Source organism: Suncus etruscus, chromosome 5 (assembly GCF_024139225.1).
Source record: "Suncus etruscus isolate mSunEtr1 chromosome 5, mSunEtr1.pri.cur, whole genome shotgun sequence".
Taxonomy (NCBI): domain Eukaryota; kingdom Metazoa; phylum Chordata; class Mammalia; order Eulipotyphla; family Soricidae; genus Suncus; species Suncus etruscus.
Genome location: NC_064852.1, coordinates 117227453 through 117244660, shown reverse-complemented (window position 1 = coordinate 117244660; position 17208 = coordinate 117227453). Strand labels below are relative to the sequence as shown.

The following is a 17208-nucleotide window of genomic DNA, read 5'->3' as shown; positions in this document are numbered from 1 at the left end:
AGAAATATAAACAAATTTTTAAATCTTGAAAACAGGTGATTATGTTAATTTTTATAAGCACATCAAAATTAATTTTGTTTACAAATACAATTCTCCCAGCTTTTTCAAACAGAAATTTAAGAAATAGTGTTATAGCTTAATATAGTATTCTAGATTTAGTTGCTATATAGATTCTCAAGTTCACAAAAGTACCTTTGAAAGACGAGGAACTGTTGTTGGACAGTCAGAATGCCCAAGTTGACCAAACATATTGCTGCCCCATGAGTAAACCTATTAGAAAGCCATAGGAGAATAAAAGTTTTTAATATGATTTTGTATGTGAATTCTGAATATTTATAAATATTTATATATATAAAATTAATATATATACATATATATAGCTTTCATAATGAAGACATCGTAGCAAAAACACAACTGCCCCTGTGCTTCTAGACAAAACAAATCATTATAATGCCATAAGATAAAAAATGTTTTGCTGAGGCCAGAGTTGTGGAACAGCAGTAGGGTATTTGCCTTGCACGTGGTTGACCTATGACAGACTGCAGTTTGATCCCCAGGCATACACTGTCACCGGATATGGCCAAAAAACAAACAAAAAATGTTTCGCTTATTTCTGATTTTTTTTTGGGGGGTGGCCACACCCATTTGATGCTCAGGGGTTACTCCTGGCTAAGTGCTCAGAAATTGTCCCTGGCTCGGGGGACCATATGAGACGCCGGGGGATCGAACCGCGGTCCTTCCTTGGCTAGTGCTTGCAAGGCAGACACTTTACCTCTAGTGCCACCTCTCTGGCCCGTTTCACTTATTTCTATTATAAAAATAATTCATGGTATATGTACAAGACTGTGATAACACAAAATGAAGAAGAAAGTAAAGACCATTGAGGAATAAACAATTACTACTATATTGTTTGGGGAAAATACAAATATATATTCCTCTAGAAATTTTAATGTGCACTTGATATACATACAAATAAATATATATTATGCACACACAAACAAGGTACAATACAGAATGTGATTCCCTGATTTGCAGTGTGCCAGAGGTCACGTACTTCGGTTATGGTGCTGGGGATCCCACATAACACTGCAGCTGGGCTGCACATGGGGCATATGGCTAGCTCCAAGGATATGACTCTCAGCATCATGCCTGTAAGGCCAGTGCTCTACTATTGAGTCATCCCCAGGTGCCCCTATTTTCTATTTTTGTTTTTTTTGGGCTACTGTAGACAAGTAGATGCAGCATCGTCCATCCCAAGAGATACATGAACCACACTCCTCACACACACACACACACACACACACACACACACACACACACACACACACACACACACACACACACACACACACACACACACACAGTCTTATCAGGCCTGAATCTCTAAACACTGAGTCAGGAGTAAGCCCTGAGTATAGCAGGATCTAGCCCAAAACCCAGTAAGACATCACTTTCAGGGGGAATAACACAGGGCTTCGAGTGCCCGCTCTGCAAGTTTGGGTCCAGTTCAAGTTCCTGACGTCCCTACATACCAAGTACAATCCTGACAGCTCTGCTGTTTGAATTCTCAGAGCTCTACCAAGCAATAATGGCTGCACCACAGCCAGATAAAAGAAGCATCACCAACAAAGGTGCCATCCTGGCAAGCCCTGCAACTGAAAGGATTCAAGAATGCCAGGGGCAGGAAACAAGGCCCTGGGCAAGCACATCTGGAGCATCATAGTGACCCTCAACAGTCATCTTAACTTGGGTATCAAATTTACCAAGTATCAGGGCTGAGAGCACAAACAGCAATACATGGGGGATCCCTGGAGAGCATTAGAGTGAGGGATGTGTATAAGCCCTGATCATCACAGCAACAACAACAAAAGGAAGGACAGGGTAGGATATGAAAAAATATGGAAATTGCCCTAGAAGCTAGTGATGTGTCTCAAGCAGCAAAGCACAGGTTCAGTAAGCTCAAGGTCTTGAGAAGGGTCCCTTAAACTGTGGGGGCTGGCAGTGATGGCTACAGGGCTTCACGAAAGTATTCCCCACAATTAAAAGGATTTAGTACATGGGCCTGGCTTTCAATAATTCAAGAATTTTAAAATAAAATGTCCTTAGGGGCTGGAGTGATACATAGTACAAAGGTAGGGCACTTCACAAACAGCTGACCCAAGTTCAATTCTCGACATTCCATACGACCTCCCAACCACCGACAGGAGTAATTCCTGAATTCAGAACCAGGACTAACTTATGACTGATTATTGTTGCATGTGTGCCATCCGTGCCCCCCAGAAAGTTCCCCAAAGATTCTGTTAGTATCTCACTTATAGGTATTATTCATCAGAAATAATTTGGAGTTCTATTGAGTGGGAATAGTTTTTGACAGGATTTAATTAAAGCTCCACTATCAGGACCGGAGAGATAGCATGGAGGTAAGGCATTTACCTTTCATGCAGGTCATCAGTTCGAATCCCGGCATCCCATATGATCCCCCGTGCCTGCCAGGAGCAATTTCTGAGCCTGGAGCCAGGAATAACCCCTGAGCACTGCCGGGTGTGACCCAAAAACCACACACACACAAAAAAAAAAACAACAAAAAAAACCTCCACTATCACATATATGATTTTAGTCAAGTTACAGAATTTCTCTTAACCTTTTTTTTTTTTCGGATCACACCTATTTGATGTTCAGGGGTTACTCCAGAAATTGCCCCTGGCTTGGGGGGACCATATGGGACTCCAGGGGATCAAACCTCGGTCCTTCCTTGACTAGCACTTGCAAGACAGACACCTTACCTCTAGCGCCACCTCACCGGCCCCTCTCTTAACCTCCTTATCTATACTCTATTATACTATATTTCTCATCTATAAAAATGCAGACTTATTTACATAGTATAAAACATTAGAAAGACACAAAGGAGTTATGGCACTCATGCCTGACATATAGAAGACATTCATTAAGTGATGGTCCTAACCTTGTACATGCTGGCCTTCCCTGAAAATAAATCAGTTTCTACTCATTTGCCTCTTACCTGGGATTTTGCAGTAAGTGCGAGAGAATGGTGAGCACCTGCTTCCAGATGGATCACTTCTTTGCCATCCAGACATTTAACACAGAGTGGCTGAAGCCTGAAACAAACACATACAGACACACAAACTAAGAGGAAGAAGTATTCTTTGTTATTTTTTGTTGTTGTTGTTTTGTTTTTGAGTCACACCCAGCAGCGCTCAGGAGTTATTCCTGGCTGTACACTCAGGAATCGTTCCTGACAGGCTCAAAGGACCAGATGGGATGCCGGGATTCGAACTACCGACCTTCTGCACGCAAGGCAAATGCCTTACCTCCACACTATCTCTTCGGCCCCAGAAGTATTCTTTGTTAGAATACTGGTCTTCCTCAAGTTTAAGAGTAATGCTTTCAGGGGCTGGAGAGATAGCATGGAGGTAAGGCGTTTGCCTTTCATGCAAGAGGTCATCGGTTCGAATCCCAGCGTCCCATATGGTCCCCCGTGCCTGCCAGGAGCAATTTCTGAGCATGGAGCCAGGAGTAACCCCTGAGCACTGCCGGGTGTGACCCAAAAACCACAAAAAAAAAAAAAAAAAAAAAAAAAAAAAAAAAAAAAAAAAAAAAAGAGTAATGCTTTCAAATTAAAAATAAACATTTCAAAAGAAAACACTGAAAAAAAATGATACCTTGAATATGCACTTTGCTCTGAAATGTTGTAAATCATTTCGAATGGTTTTAATTTAACCTTTGTTTAAGATGCCTAATTCACCACCACAATTTTGAATCTTTTAAAAACAAGGCTGGAAAGATAGCTCCAAAGGCTGGAGCACATGCTTTACATGAAAGTAGATCCAGTTCTCATCCTTGACACTACATAATCCTCTGGATACTACCAGGAACAACCTCCTCCCCAAGCATAGTGCCAGGAAAAGCCCTTGGGCACTGTCCAGGGGTAAGGAGATACTCAAAAGACTGGAGCACAGCTGTGCCTTGCATACAAAGGTCCTGGGTTTGATCTCTGGCACAACAGGGTTCTAAGCACCCTGGAAACCCCAGGCACTGCCAAGAATGACCGCTGGGTCCCGGAACTCTTCTAGTAGAAACCCCAACCAAATAAAAACCACAAAATTATAAATGACTGTCATTTATATATTTATATATATCATATATATTATATATATAATCATATATAAAAGATTGTCATTTATATAATTGTCAGACACAATGACACAGATGCATCAAAAGAAATTTTATTTTAACCCATAATAAAAGTCACCTAATAGACATTTTTATTAATTGGCTGTTTCAGGTAGAATAAAACTTATAATCACATAATACAAATTCAGATAATTTAAAACTATACATTCATATAGAAAAAAACTATACAAGTGATAGTATACAATCATTTGGATAAAACCTACAATCATAAATATCTAATGTATTAACACTATACTACAAATTTTCCTTAATGTACATGAATAGACACAGGGTTTACTATTGTGGCTAATTATTTTAAAAGCAATAGAGATAATTTTCAAGTTTAAAAAAAATTGTGGGGCTGGGGCAACAGTATAGTGGTTAATGCATTTTCCTTGCATGCAGGTATCTGGGTTCAATTTCTGGCATCCCATGTAGTTTCCCAAGCCAAGAGTGATTTCTGAGCACAGAGCCATGAGTAAACTCATGAGCACTACCGGCCAAAAAAACAAACAAACAAGATCCCAAAACAATTTGTCGAGTCAGAGGTAGTACAGCATGTAGATCACTTGTCCTGTATGAAACTGATGCAGTTTCAATTCCTGGTAAGACATACAGTTTCCTAAGCACTGCATGGTGAGACAATTGAGCACAGAACCAGGAGTAATCTTGTCTGTAGTCTGAGTTTTTGAATCATTCAAGTGTTCCAGTAAAATACAATTTTTATCTTAAACATCCCTCCCCATAATCCATACAAAACAGAGATGAAAAGGAACCCCATGGTAATTAGTACTAGATTGTTTTTTTTGCAGGGTGTCAGTTTCCGGGTCACACCTGTTGTTGTTCAGGTCTCACTCCTATCTCAGCAATCAGGGATCATGCCTTGTGGTGTTCAGAGGATCAACCATAAGAGTACTGGGCATCTAACCTGGGTTGGCTGCATGCAAGGAAAATACATAACCACTATAGTCTTTCTGCCTCTCTCAATTGTTAAGAATAAATTTAAGATTAAGATCACAGATTTTGGGGGTTTTTTAAGAGTTAATGTGAATAATGATCTATATTAGTGATCTATAATAGTGCTAGAAGATCCCAGCTGTAAAAATTAGCCATACTCACCTGGGAAGAACATCACCATGACCCAATTGTCCTTCCTTCCCTTTTCCCCAGGTCCACACCTCTGTTCTCAGAGAAGGCAAGAGTGCATCTGCTTCCCCACTGTAAGTGGGGGTCAGCACCACAGTCCGGGTTTTCACCCGGGCAGCTTTTCTTAAGAGCCTGGGGGAAACTGAACATAAAGTTGAGGTGGTGAGAGAGCATACAGGTGGAGAGAGATAGTTTGGTAAACTGATTTTCAAGAATCTCTATACATTTTTAAAATTTGTTGGTTTTTATTTTGTTTTTGGGCCGCACCCAGCGGTGTTCAGGGGTTACTCCTGACTCAATGCTCAGAAGCCGCTCCTGGTTGGCTCCGAGAATCATATGGGATGCCATCAAACCCGGGTCTGTCCCAGGTCAGCCGCGTACAAGGCAAATGTCCTACCGCTTGCTATTGCTCCAGCCCCTCAAGAAATATTAACTGTGTATTTGGGAAGCAGATGCTCCTTGGTGGCAGGATGTCTTTTGAAGAAAATCATGAAATGTTTCTAAGTGTGCACCACAAAAAAGGGTGATACTGGGGTCAGAGAGATAACAGAGTGGTAGGGTGTTTGCCTTGCACACAGCTGACTCAGGACTGACAGTGGGTCGATTCTCGGCATCCCATATGGTCGCCTGAGCCTGCCAGAATCGACTTCTGAGCTCAGAGCCAGGAGTAACCCCTGAACACTGCCGGGTGTGACCCAAAAAACAAACAAACAAAAAATCTGGCTAAGATCAACATCAGTTCCCATGAGTACTATATTTTGGTTTGAGAGATTTAAAAAAAATCTACTTGAAGTTTCCTCAAAGATGTATTCCTGATCTCTTAAAGAGGTGGGGAGAGAAGTAGATGTAAATTTATTCTAGAAGGACCAGCGATAGCACAGTAGGTAGCTATGCAGCTGACCAGGTTCAATCCCCTGTATCCCATAAAGTCCCCCAAGACTACCAGGAGTGATCCCTGAGCAAAGATAGGATTAAGTTCTAAGTACTGCTGATGTGGCACAAAATGTAAACAATCTTTTTCTAGAGAGAATCTGGATTGAATATATCTAACCTATAGAAATGTCTGAATCATAGGACCATATAATTCATGCAATCAATTAATCAAATCAATGTGCACATTTGTGGATCAAGGAGATATCAAATATATATATATTAGAAATTCTAAAAGATATTTCAAATATGAACATTTTTGATAAGAGCTCTGCAGATGGCTAACAGAGTTCAATTCTTGGAACTACATCTGTCCCCTGAGTTCCCTCAGCAGTGAGCCTTGAGCAGAGTCAGGTATGGCTCCCCAAAACAGCAAAAAACAAAGAAAGAAATAACCAGAAGCTACAGCCAAAAGACTAATTTTAAAAACAGTCTTAATGGAATATAGCTTTGCTCTATCATGTATTTAATTATCTAATGGCTTTTACACATCATAATATAGTTATAGTAAATTTATGGCCCAGAAAACAAAATAATTATAGTTAGCTATTTTCAGAAAATGTCTGCCAAGGTCTAATCCAATACTTTTTAAACTTTCATGTGGACATATCACTTAATTTAAAAGCATATTCTTTTATTTTTAATTTTTTCCAGATTTCTAAAAATTAATTTTTTTTTTTTTTGGTTTTTGGGCCACACCCGGTTACTCCTGGGGTTACTCAGGGGTTACTCCTGGCTGTCTGCTCAGAAATAGCTCCTGGCAGGCACAGGGGACCATATGGGACACCAGGATTCGAACCAACCACCTTTGGTTCTGCCTTGCAAGGCAAACGCTGCTGTGCTATCTCTCCGGGCCCTCTAAAAATTAATTTTAAACAGTGTGATATACAAGGTTGTTCATAATACAGCTTGGGTGTTTTTCCAGTAATGTTCATGATTTTCAGTCATACCATGTACAACTCTTCACCAGTGCATATTTCCTGCCACCAATGTCCCCAGTTTCCTTTCTGCCTTTCCCCCCACCTTTTCCCTGCCTGCCTCTGTGGTACACAGAGGTTTTTCTTCTGTCTGTCTCTCCTCCCTCCCACTCTTTTTTCCCTTTTAGACACTGTGGTTTGCAATACTGTTATTGAAGGGGTATCATGCATATCTTCTTATCTCCTTTAAGTACTTGTCCAGAGTGATCATTTTCAACTCTCAATGTCACAATGGTCCTTCTCTGCCCTAACTGCACTTCTCGGCTATTTGTGGCAAACTTCCTATCATGGACTGGTCCTCCTGGCCCTCATCTCTATTTTCTCCAGATATTATTGCCATACCTACTATTTTTTTTTTTTTGTATCCTACAAATGAATGTGATCATTCTATGTCTCTCTCTCTCTCTCTCCCTCATTTCACTTAGCATAATACTCTCCATATACATCCACAGATAAGCAAATTTCATGACTTCATTTTTCCTAATAGCTGTGTAGAATTTGATCGTGTAGATCTATACTACAGTTTCTTTAGCCATTCATCTGTTCTCAGGCACTTGGGTTGTTTCCAGATTCTGGCTATTGTGAATAGTGCTGCAATGAACATGGGAGTGCAGAGAGATTTTCTTTCTAATCCAGCTTCTTATTGAAAACTTTGGAGTCTCTATACTTCAAACAAATCCCTCAAATGATATAAATTTGTAGGCTACGTTTTAAGGAAAAAATTAGATGACTGAAACTCTTGAATTGATTGAGAAATACTGAAAAATAAAGTGTAATTTTCTTAATAATATAAGTCCATTATCTTCTTTGTTTTTCTTTTTGGAGGGGCACATTGGGCCAGTGCCCAGGGCTTACTCCTGACTTATTTGTTACTCAGGAATCAATCACTCTTGGTGCAGCCTGGAGTGGGGAACAATATGTGGTGGGTAGTATCAAATGGGATCAGTTATATGCAAAGTAAGAGCCTTTAATTCTGGGTTTTTTTCCCCCCCTCTCTAAGCATCTTTAATAGTATGTGTGTGTGTCTGGGTATTTTTTTCCCTCTCTCTAAGTATCTTTAATAGTGTGTGTGTGTCCCACTATATCAATCTCTAATGGTATCTGAAAATAAAGTTTTCTCCTCTCTCAAAGCATCTTTATTTTTTTTTTGGGGGGGGGGGGCGCACACCCGGCAGTGTGTGGATTCAAACCAACCACCTTTGGTCCTGGATCGGCTGCTTGCAAGGCAAACGCTGCTGTGCTATCTCTCTGGGCCCCTCTCTAAGCATCTGGGTATTTTTTTCCCTCTCTCTAAGCAACTTTAAGTGTCCGTGTGTGTGTCCGTGTGTGTGTCCGTGTGTGTGTCCGTGTGTGTGTGTGTGTGTGTGTGTGTGTCCGTCCGTTAAGTGTCCGTGTGTGTGTGTGTGTGTGTGTGTGTGTCCGTCCCACTATATCAATCTCTAATGGTATCTGAAAATAAAGTTTTCTGGAATAGTAAAATAAGCATCACAAGCAAAATTAGGTTCCAAGTTACTGCTAAACAAAAGAAATATGTGACTTTCTTTCAAAACCCCCTTACATCTTGTACTTTTCCGAAAGTTAGTTCACAAAATCTGGCCTTACCTTGTGACAACAATCCGGGAAGGGAGAGTCTGCGGCAGCCTCCCTCCGATTCTTCCTCTCTGATATCCACAAGACTTGAACTTTTTTTCCCTTGCATGGACTCCTGTTTCACCTGCTCTTCCCTGCTGTCTTTCAGACCTTCTGGGCCTATGGCACTACTGCTTGCCTGAGCTCCAGAATCACAAGGGGCTGTGCTGTAGAAGCTCATCACTTTCTTCAGAGACAAGGCTCCAGCTTCATAGGTAGCAGCTACTCTCACACCAACAGCAGATGCACAAGAGACCACAAGACTGTTCAGAGCTGAGGTGCTTGTGGTCGGTGGGCTGTGAAGATGAGGAGCTGCTTCTCCACCCAGGGGCTAAAATACATACACATCAGAAAGGTGCACAACAACCTATCAGCAAAAAGAAAGCTTATTGCTCATTTCTACATGCAAATAGAAGAATCTAAAACAGGTGGTCTCTTCATTTCTAAGTTAAAGGTTTTCCCTTTGGATCACAAAATACCTTTAACACATCATATGGAAAAGAAAAATGACTACTCAAAATACAGTTTCTTATCAAAAGCAATTCCTTTTGTTTAAGTAGTATGTTGTCTCACCATATTTAAAAATAAGTTTCTTGGGGCCGGAGTGATAGCACAGAAGGTAGGGCATTTGCCTTGCATGCAGTCAACTTGGATTCTATCCCTGGCATCACATATGGTCCCAAGTACCATTAGAGTAATTCCTAATTAAAGAGCCAGGAGTAACCTCTGAACACATTGGGTGTAACCCAAAATCCCCAAAATTAAAATTTTGGTCCCTCTTCACCTGTCAGAGTTATGAAAAGGACTAAATTACTTTCAAATTAAAATAAATAATAAATATTAAATTAAAATACTAAATAAGGGACCAGAGAGATAGCACAGTGGTAGAGCGTTTGCCTTGCATGCAGCCGACCCAGGACTGATGGTGGTTCGAATCCCAGCATCCCAGGTGGTCTCCCAAGCCTGCCAGGAGTGATTTCTGAGCGCAGAGCCAGGAGTAACCCCTGAGTGATACAAGGTGTGACTCAGAAAACAAATCAACAACAACAAAAAACTAAATAAATTAAAATCCTTCTACTAATGAATGATTTTCCAGGAATCAAAGACAAAGTAAATGGAAAATGACCTTTGCTCTCTTCACCATGGAGAGCAAATATAGTGAGTTAATAATTAAACATTGAGGGAGCAAAAAGACAGGTCAACTGCTCATCAAGGTGGAGTGCACACTTTGCATGTGAGAAGCAAGGGTTTGGTTTGTAGTACTATGTGGTCCCCGAGCACTACCAGGACTTGCTCCTGAGCTCCAAGCTGGGAGTGCACCACACACAAGGTGTGGCCAAAAGCCACAAAATAAAAACAACAATAACATTTAATCCGTGCTTAGTGTGAATTATAGTTACAATAGAAAGTTAAACTAGAGCCAGAGAGATAGGACAGCAGGTAAGGTGTTCGCCTTGCATTACAAGGTCAGCATGACATCTTTTGGGATCACACAGGCCAGAATTTCAACAGCAAATATATATTTATTTATATAGGAATTGGAGCTTATTGTGATCAATCAGTACATGCCTCATATGGATGAGGCCCTGGATTCAATCCTCCAGCCCTGGCCCATAACACCCTCTATCTTGAATTTACAATTTTTATTTGTATTTATTTTTGTTTTAGGGCCACTCCTGGTAGCAGCTGTGCTCAAGGATTACTCCTGGCTCTGCACTCAGAAATTATTCCTGGCAGGCTTAGGGGACTATATGGAATGCCAGGGATCAAACTTGGGTCTGTATCACGCAATGCAATATGATGATAAGTTTAGAGTAAACCTCAAAAAAAAAACAAACAAAAAGTGCTGTGAAGCCTTAGGCATTCTGATGTTTCTAAAGAAAATTCAGGTCTGGAGAGATAGAACACTGGGTAAAAAGCATTTGCCTTGCATCCTATATGGTCCTGATCCCTACAGAGAGCAATGCCAATGCAAAGCCAGGAGTAAGCCCTGAGCACTGCCAGGTGTGGCCCCCAAACCAAAACCAACCAACAAATAAACCAAACAAACCTCAGATGGTGACCTCCAGAAATCCCATGACGTTATAAAGTTTAGCAAGTACCTGCGAGGGCATTGGCGCTTCGTGGGCCTCTGAGTTCTCGCTCACAGAGTGAGTGGCCACTTGCTGCACATTCTCATTTGCTGCCTGAGTGTGGGAGCTCGATGGAGGGACAATGAGAGCAGGAGCCTCTGTTACTCCCACACTGTCTTGTTGGGAGGAAATTCCAACGGCCGGACAAGTGGTCTGAGTGGTCCCCTCAGGTACAACCGGCTGCTCGTTCTCTCCTTGAGGCGTCTCAAACACTTCCCCTACCCCATCGAGGGTGTCAGTGCCAGGGCTGACAGTGGCACTAGCTCGGCTTTCTGCCTGGGATTCTGAGAGAGTCACACCCAGGGGGCAGCAGTGACTGTCTGAAATGATTACGTGGTCCTCCTTGTCGGTCATAGTGATGAGGAGCTGGCTGCACTGGTTGCATCTCTCTGGTATGGGCTTCAGGTCTTGGGAAGGGAGGCACTGTACCAGGGCTAAACTGTGGAAGGCGCCACAGGCCACTTGCAGCACGACTCTCCCGGCAAGGTGCTCCACCTTTTGAGGTTTTGTCACCGGGAAAGTGGTGGTGATGAGACCCAACTGACAGCCGGTCCCCCATGCCCAAATCTCCCGGCTGAGGGACAAAGCCAGAGTGTGCTCTGCGCCACATGCCAGCTGCACGATCCGGACAGCTAACAGAGGGCTGCTCTCAGAATCTGAGATGCTGACAAGGCTGGGTTCTGGAACATACTGCTGGCTGGCTACCGCACACTGGCCTGCAGAGTTCTCCCCCCACATGTATGCAACTCCACTCTCTGTGACTGCACCACTGTGAAAACTTCCGGCTGCCACCATGACAACATGATGCCCGACCAATGCCTTTTCCAGAACCGGGTTACTCAGGCAAATGTCTGCTGGTTCACTTCTCCAAGGAAGAGTCCCAAAGCTGTAAACCTCACCATCTGTACAAAAGGAGGTGAAGAGTTAGCTACTGAATTAGCTAAGTATTTTGTCAGCAAGTTTTCAGTTCCCACTAGACTTAACAAAATATAATTTGGGGGGCATACCCAGCAGTAATCAGTACTTACTCCTGACTCTGTGCTCAAAGATCACTCCTACAAGACTCAGGGGATCATATGGAGTGCCACGGATTGAACCTGGATCTGCCACCTGCAAGGCAAGTGGCTTACTTGCTATACTATCTTTCTGGTCCCCCAATACACAATCTTTTTTTTTTTTTTTTTTTTTTTTTTTGGTTTTTGGGCCACACCCGGTGACGCTCAGGGGTTACTCCTGGCTATGCGCTCAGAAGTCGCTCCTGGCTTGGGGGACCATATGGGACGCCGGGGGATCGAACCGCGATCCGTCCGAGGCTAGTGCAGGCAAGGCAAGCACCTTACCTTTAGCGCCACCGCCCGGCCCCTATATACACAATCTTTTAAGATTTTTGAAAGCCAGCTACAGAGATTTCCCATTTATTATCTCTCGGCATCCCTTTCTTTACATATGGAGGGAATGTCTGTAGCCTGAAGACATGTGCAGGGTATTACACCTCTTCCTAGGCCTGAACCTACAATCTCCTACACTGAGTCATTCTTTACGACTATCATTACAGAATGTCAGAGAAGCAGATACCAAGTGCTCGAGACAAAATAAGGATCATCTGCAGATAAAACAAGAACCTTATTTCTGCTATCTCTGTAGCTCTGCTGCTCTTGGTCAATAGTAGTACATGTCATAGATATATAACACTCATTACTATTGACCAAGAGCAGCAGAAATTGAGCAACAGAACAGAATGAAACTATTAAATTAAGTTTCTAATTCACCTCCAAAAAACAGCCCAGAGAGGTAATATGGAGTAATACAGAGGCAAAAGTGCATGTGTCCAACTCATTTGATCCCCAGCACTAAATATGGGCCCCAGAGCATTAGTGATTCCTAAGCACAAAGCCAAAGTTCAGAGCCCTAAAAATGGGTTTTAAAACCCAAATGAATACATAAAGTACCCAAAATTAAAGTTGGATATTAAAAGCCAGAATTAAAATGTAAAAATAAGTTTTTCAAACTAATAAATAAGAAATTCCTCCAGGTTATATAATGGGCACTAATATTTTTAAAAAGGCATGTCTGTCTTCATGTTGTATATATACACATTTATTTTTATTTATTTATTTATTTATTTATTTATTTATTTATTTATTTATTTATTTTTGGTTTTTGACCACACCTTGTGATGGTCAGAGTTACTACTGGCTACGTGCTCAGAAATCACTCCTGGCATGGGGAAACGTATGGGATGACGGAAGGATCGAACCGTGGTCTGTCCTAGGCTAGCATAGGCTAGGCAGACAGAAGCCTTACCGCTTACCACTGCTCTGGCCCTACATACACATTTCTAAGTTTCTATTATATTTTAAATGCTAGAATTATAGTAATGATAACTTTACTAGTCTTGCTTTACACAGCAGAAATTTACAGATTAGTGACTTTTAAGGCAGTCTTGTCCCAAATCAAATATGCCCTAAATGCCACCAAAACCTAGGGCAACTCCCCATATAAATTACAGCCCATGTTTTCTTTGTTACAAAGTAAATCATTTTTCTTTTATGTTCTAGTGAGCCACTAACTATACTGGAGGAAAACTGTACTGCAACAACGCAACTCAGTGGCTTGAAAGCATGCTTGAAAGCAGATCGCAGCTCCAATTCAATCCCGATTGACACACTAATAACCATGTTTTTTGGGGAAATCATTTATCCTCCCATCTGAGGAAGAACTCAAAGGGTAGGAGTAGGAGCACAGCCTTTCTATGTAGATGGCCAAGGGACCGTCTCTGGCACTCAGAGAACCACCAGAATTTACTCTTGAGCGATAAACAACTGCTGGGTTGCCCCCAAAACAAGAAAATTACTGCACCTCCCAGACCTCAGCTTCTCTATGTAAAGTGAGAATAAGACCAGTACCTGTGAGGTAACGGTGAAATTCCAATGAGATAACCTATACATACTGTTGACTGCACTGCCTGGCACACATAAAGGTCTAATAAACATTACCTCTTAGCATTATTATTCTGCCACAGCTAATAAAGAGCAAGAATTTTTCTAAAGTTGATTTTCCATTTACATATCACTCTATAACTTTAAAAACTGTTATTCACCCTTTATAGCTTAAATTTAGGAATACTGGTTTCTAATAAAGAATATAAAACACAATTTTATAGCAGAGTCTAGATGCAAGCAGAGCTCATAAAGAAGCCCTGGTATAGAGCCTAAACTGCCCTCATGTACTCGGCCTGTGTTCTGTTTGCTCGCGCTTTTAGTACCTTCAGTCAGAAGAACACCATGTCTGACTCCAAGGGCTGCCTGTAGAACGGCTTTCCCTCCCCAGCCTGGCAGTCTCTCCGGAGTTACAGAGCAGGATCCTGCCTGCCAGACGTGGACCAGGCCTCTTTCTTTGGATCCTTCTGCTTCTGTTGAGCTGTAAACATTACAATAAATAGTTTAATTATCTCTGCAACTGAGAACTGTACTTTTGTTCTTAATACTTCCCTAAGATTTGTTCCTTTTACCACCAGCACATAACTCAAATAGCTTAACTAACACCTTTTATACATTTTGGTTATGAAATAGAAGTAGACATTTAAAAGTGGGGGGGAAAAAACCTACTTACACAGAAGATCTGAAGATAATATAATCTTCCAAATTACTTATCTCTGTCTAAGAAGCAAGCAAAAATCTGGGCTATTTCTTGGAGGTTTTATGATTGAGAAGCATATAATTTTTTTTATGTTTTATATTGATTTTATTAGAAGATACCATATAGTATATAAAACAGAGTAAATAATTAATTTTTGACTTTCACACAGTAGGAAACATTGAGTTCTCATTTTAAGAAAATAGAGCTCAGCTGATTCTTAATCTCATATACAAAACTATTTACTGATCTGTAGTAACTTAGGAGGAGGAGAAGCATATAATTCTAAGATACTAATGCCACCAGTACATTAATTCCTTGCTTATAAATTAAAGTTATAACATGTCCCAATTTTGGAGTCATATTTTGGTTCTTAATTTGGCAAAAAAAAAAGCATTTCATGAGAAAGATGAAGAATATAATCCAAATCTCACTTTACCTGAGTTCAAGCCCTATAATTTCTATTTTAATTTACTTTAAGAACCAAACTGACAGCAGTTACTGGTAAAATCTTTTCTAACCAAAGAATTTGATTCATCTGATGACTGGTTCAATGAATACAAACAGCTGCGTAGTTAAGACCATATCCTACCTAAATACCTCTTATTTCCTTATTTATCACCATTTATAAGTAAATTTTTTATGCTCACTTTTCTATTTGCTATCTTTTGGGGGGATATGTCATGCAGTTATGAGGTCCGGGAGCACCATGCAGTGCTAGAGACTGAATCAGGGTTAGTCATATCCAAGACAAGTGCCTTAATTCCTGTAACTATTTCTCAAGGTAATACCAACAAGTCTCCTTGGCTAAAAAAAAGTCCTCTAAATTGTAATCAGTCATAATTATTATTTAAGGAGGGGAAGCTAAAAATGTAATTCTCCTATTTAAATACCTTCTGTGACTAGTTTTTAAAAGATGATCACAATTAGTAGGGCATTTTTTTCTGAAAACCTAATACTATTTGAGAGGAAAATGGTTTTTCGAAAGCTTAAAAGTTATAAAATGAAGGCATCTTGTGCCTTTCAGAAGCCACGAAAGGCACTAGACACAAAGCTTATCATTAATCAACTTTAATTTAATGCTTTACTCATCAATCAATAATACCAAAGTCACCAGTCATACATAATAACTATTAGCAAAATTAAAAATTAAATTGAAGAAATGCTACATAGATGTGTTGATCATGTTTTTTTAGAAAGACAGAAAAGAAAGATTTTTACCTTCTCTTCTTTGAGTCCATCGGCCATCACCAATCATTCCCCCTGAACAGAAGGTATTTAAAGACCTGAATGGTATAAAATACAGGGAAAGCACACACAAACACACACACAAGAAAAAACAAAAATCAGTGTAATTATACTTTGCTATTCAATCCATGATTTAAAGAAAAAAAAAAAAAAAGGCAGCCCTCTAACAAGTGCACATTCACTGGGCAATAATTATGCAGTGAAACTATTTAAACTATTTCATATCTACAATGAGACTGACCACTGAGCTTATACAATGCATTGTAATGGTCAAATGTGAAAGAGAGAAAAGGGCACTAACAAGTATTTTTTATTTTTTATTATAAAGAAAGAAGTTCTATTAAAAACTTAAATGTGCTAAGTATCCATTATACATGCATTTAAGTTATTCTTTAAATGCTTCTGGGACACAAACATCTGAAAGACCAACTAAATAAGAAATGTCCAAAATCTCTTCAGTAATATTCCAGATTTGAGTAGTTTTAATTTACATTTTTTCAGTAACATAAACATAAATATTTTATCATTAAAATACTTTCCACTTATAGGAACTAGCAGAGTTTTCTCCAGTTCAACTCAATTCAAAACCATAATCCAAAGAGTTAAAAGAAAGTTGAATTTTAAAATACTTGTTCCAAATACAGCACTGAATAGAAAAGAACTAAATTAAATAATGTTAAATTATCATGACCCATTAGTTAAAAAATATCTTAATATGTAGAGATCATAGTTCTTAGATCCCCAGCATGGCATATGGTCCCCAAGAATCACCAGGAGTCCCTCTGGGCAGAGCCAGAAATAGACACTGAATATTGACAGGTATGACCCAAATCAGATACCCCTCTCATTCAACTGTCTACATTTTTTCTATGTGTTAATGTTTTTATCTCTTTATTGTCTACATTTAGGCCAGGTAATTCAGTTGTGAATGCTATGAAAAATAGAGGCAATGAGATTTTGTTTGTATGAACAATAAAAATACTGAAGCCAGGGCCCGGAGAGATAGCACAGTGGCGTTTGCCTTGCAAGCAGCCGATCCAGGACCAAAGGTGGTTGGTTCGAATCCCGGTGTCCCATATGGTCCCCTGTGCCTGCCAGGAGCTATTTCTGAGCAGACAGCCAGGAGTAACCCCTGAGCACTGCCGGGTGTGGCCCAAAAACAAACAAACAAAAAAAGACTGGAGCCAAATTGTGGCCTGTGTGCAAAAGGACACAGCAAGTGGTCATAGAGCTCTGGAACCAGACCACACTGGCAGGAACAAGGTCAGACCCATGTGTTTATGCCTGTGAATCCTTATTGCTTCCATCTGTGTATCTGG

General features: G+C 40.5%; 1 protein-coding gene across 2 annotated transcripts in view; it reads right to left on the bottom strand.

Annotated features, from left to right (window-relative positions):
* ALS2 (alsin Rho guanine nucleotide exchange factor ALS2) overlaps window positions 1-15916 on the bottom strand; it is a 62082-nt gene extending 46166 nt beyond the window's left edge. For both annotated transcript variants that reach the window (XM_049773191.1, XM_049773190.1), the window contains exons 1-7: window positions 15863-15916; window positions 14271-14425; window positions 10976-11907; window positions 8847-9204; window positions 5311-5479; window positions 3020-3116; window positions 193-270 (exon numbers count right to left, since the gene is read on the bottom strand). In XM_049773191.1, coding sequence (XP_049629148.1) covers window positions 193-270; window positions 3020-3116; window positions 5311-5479; window positions 8847-9204; window positions 10976-11907; window positions 14271-14425; window positions 15863-15882 — 1809 coding nt within the window. In that variant the 5' untranslated portion in view covers window positions 15883-15916. The remainder of the gene's footprint in view (window positions 1-192; window positions 271-3019; window positions 3117-5310; window positions 5480-8846; window positions 9205-10975; window positions 11908-14270; window positions 14426-15862) is intronic.
* Between the last annotated feature and the right edge of the window lie 1292 nt (window positions 15917-17208).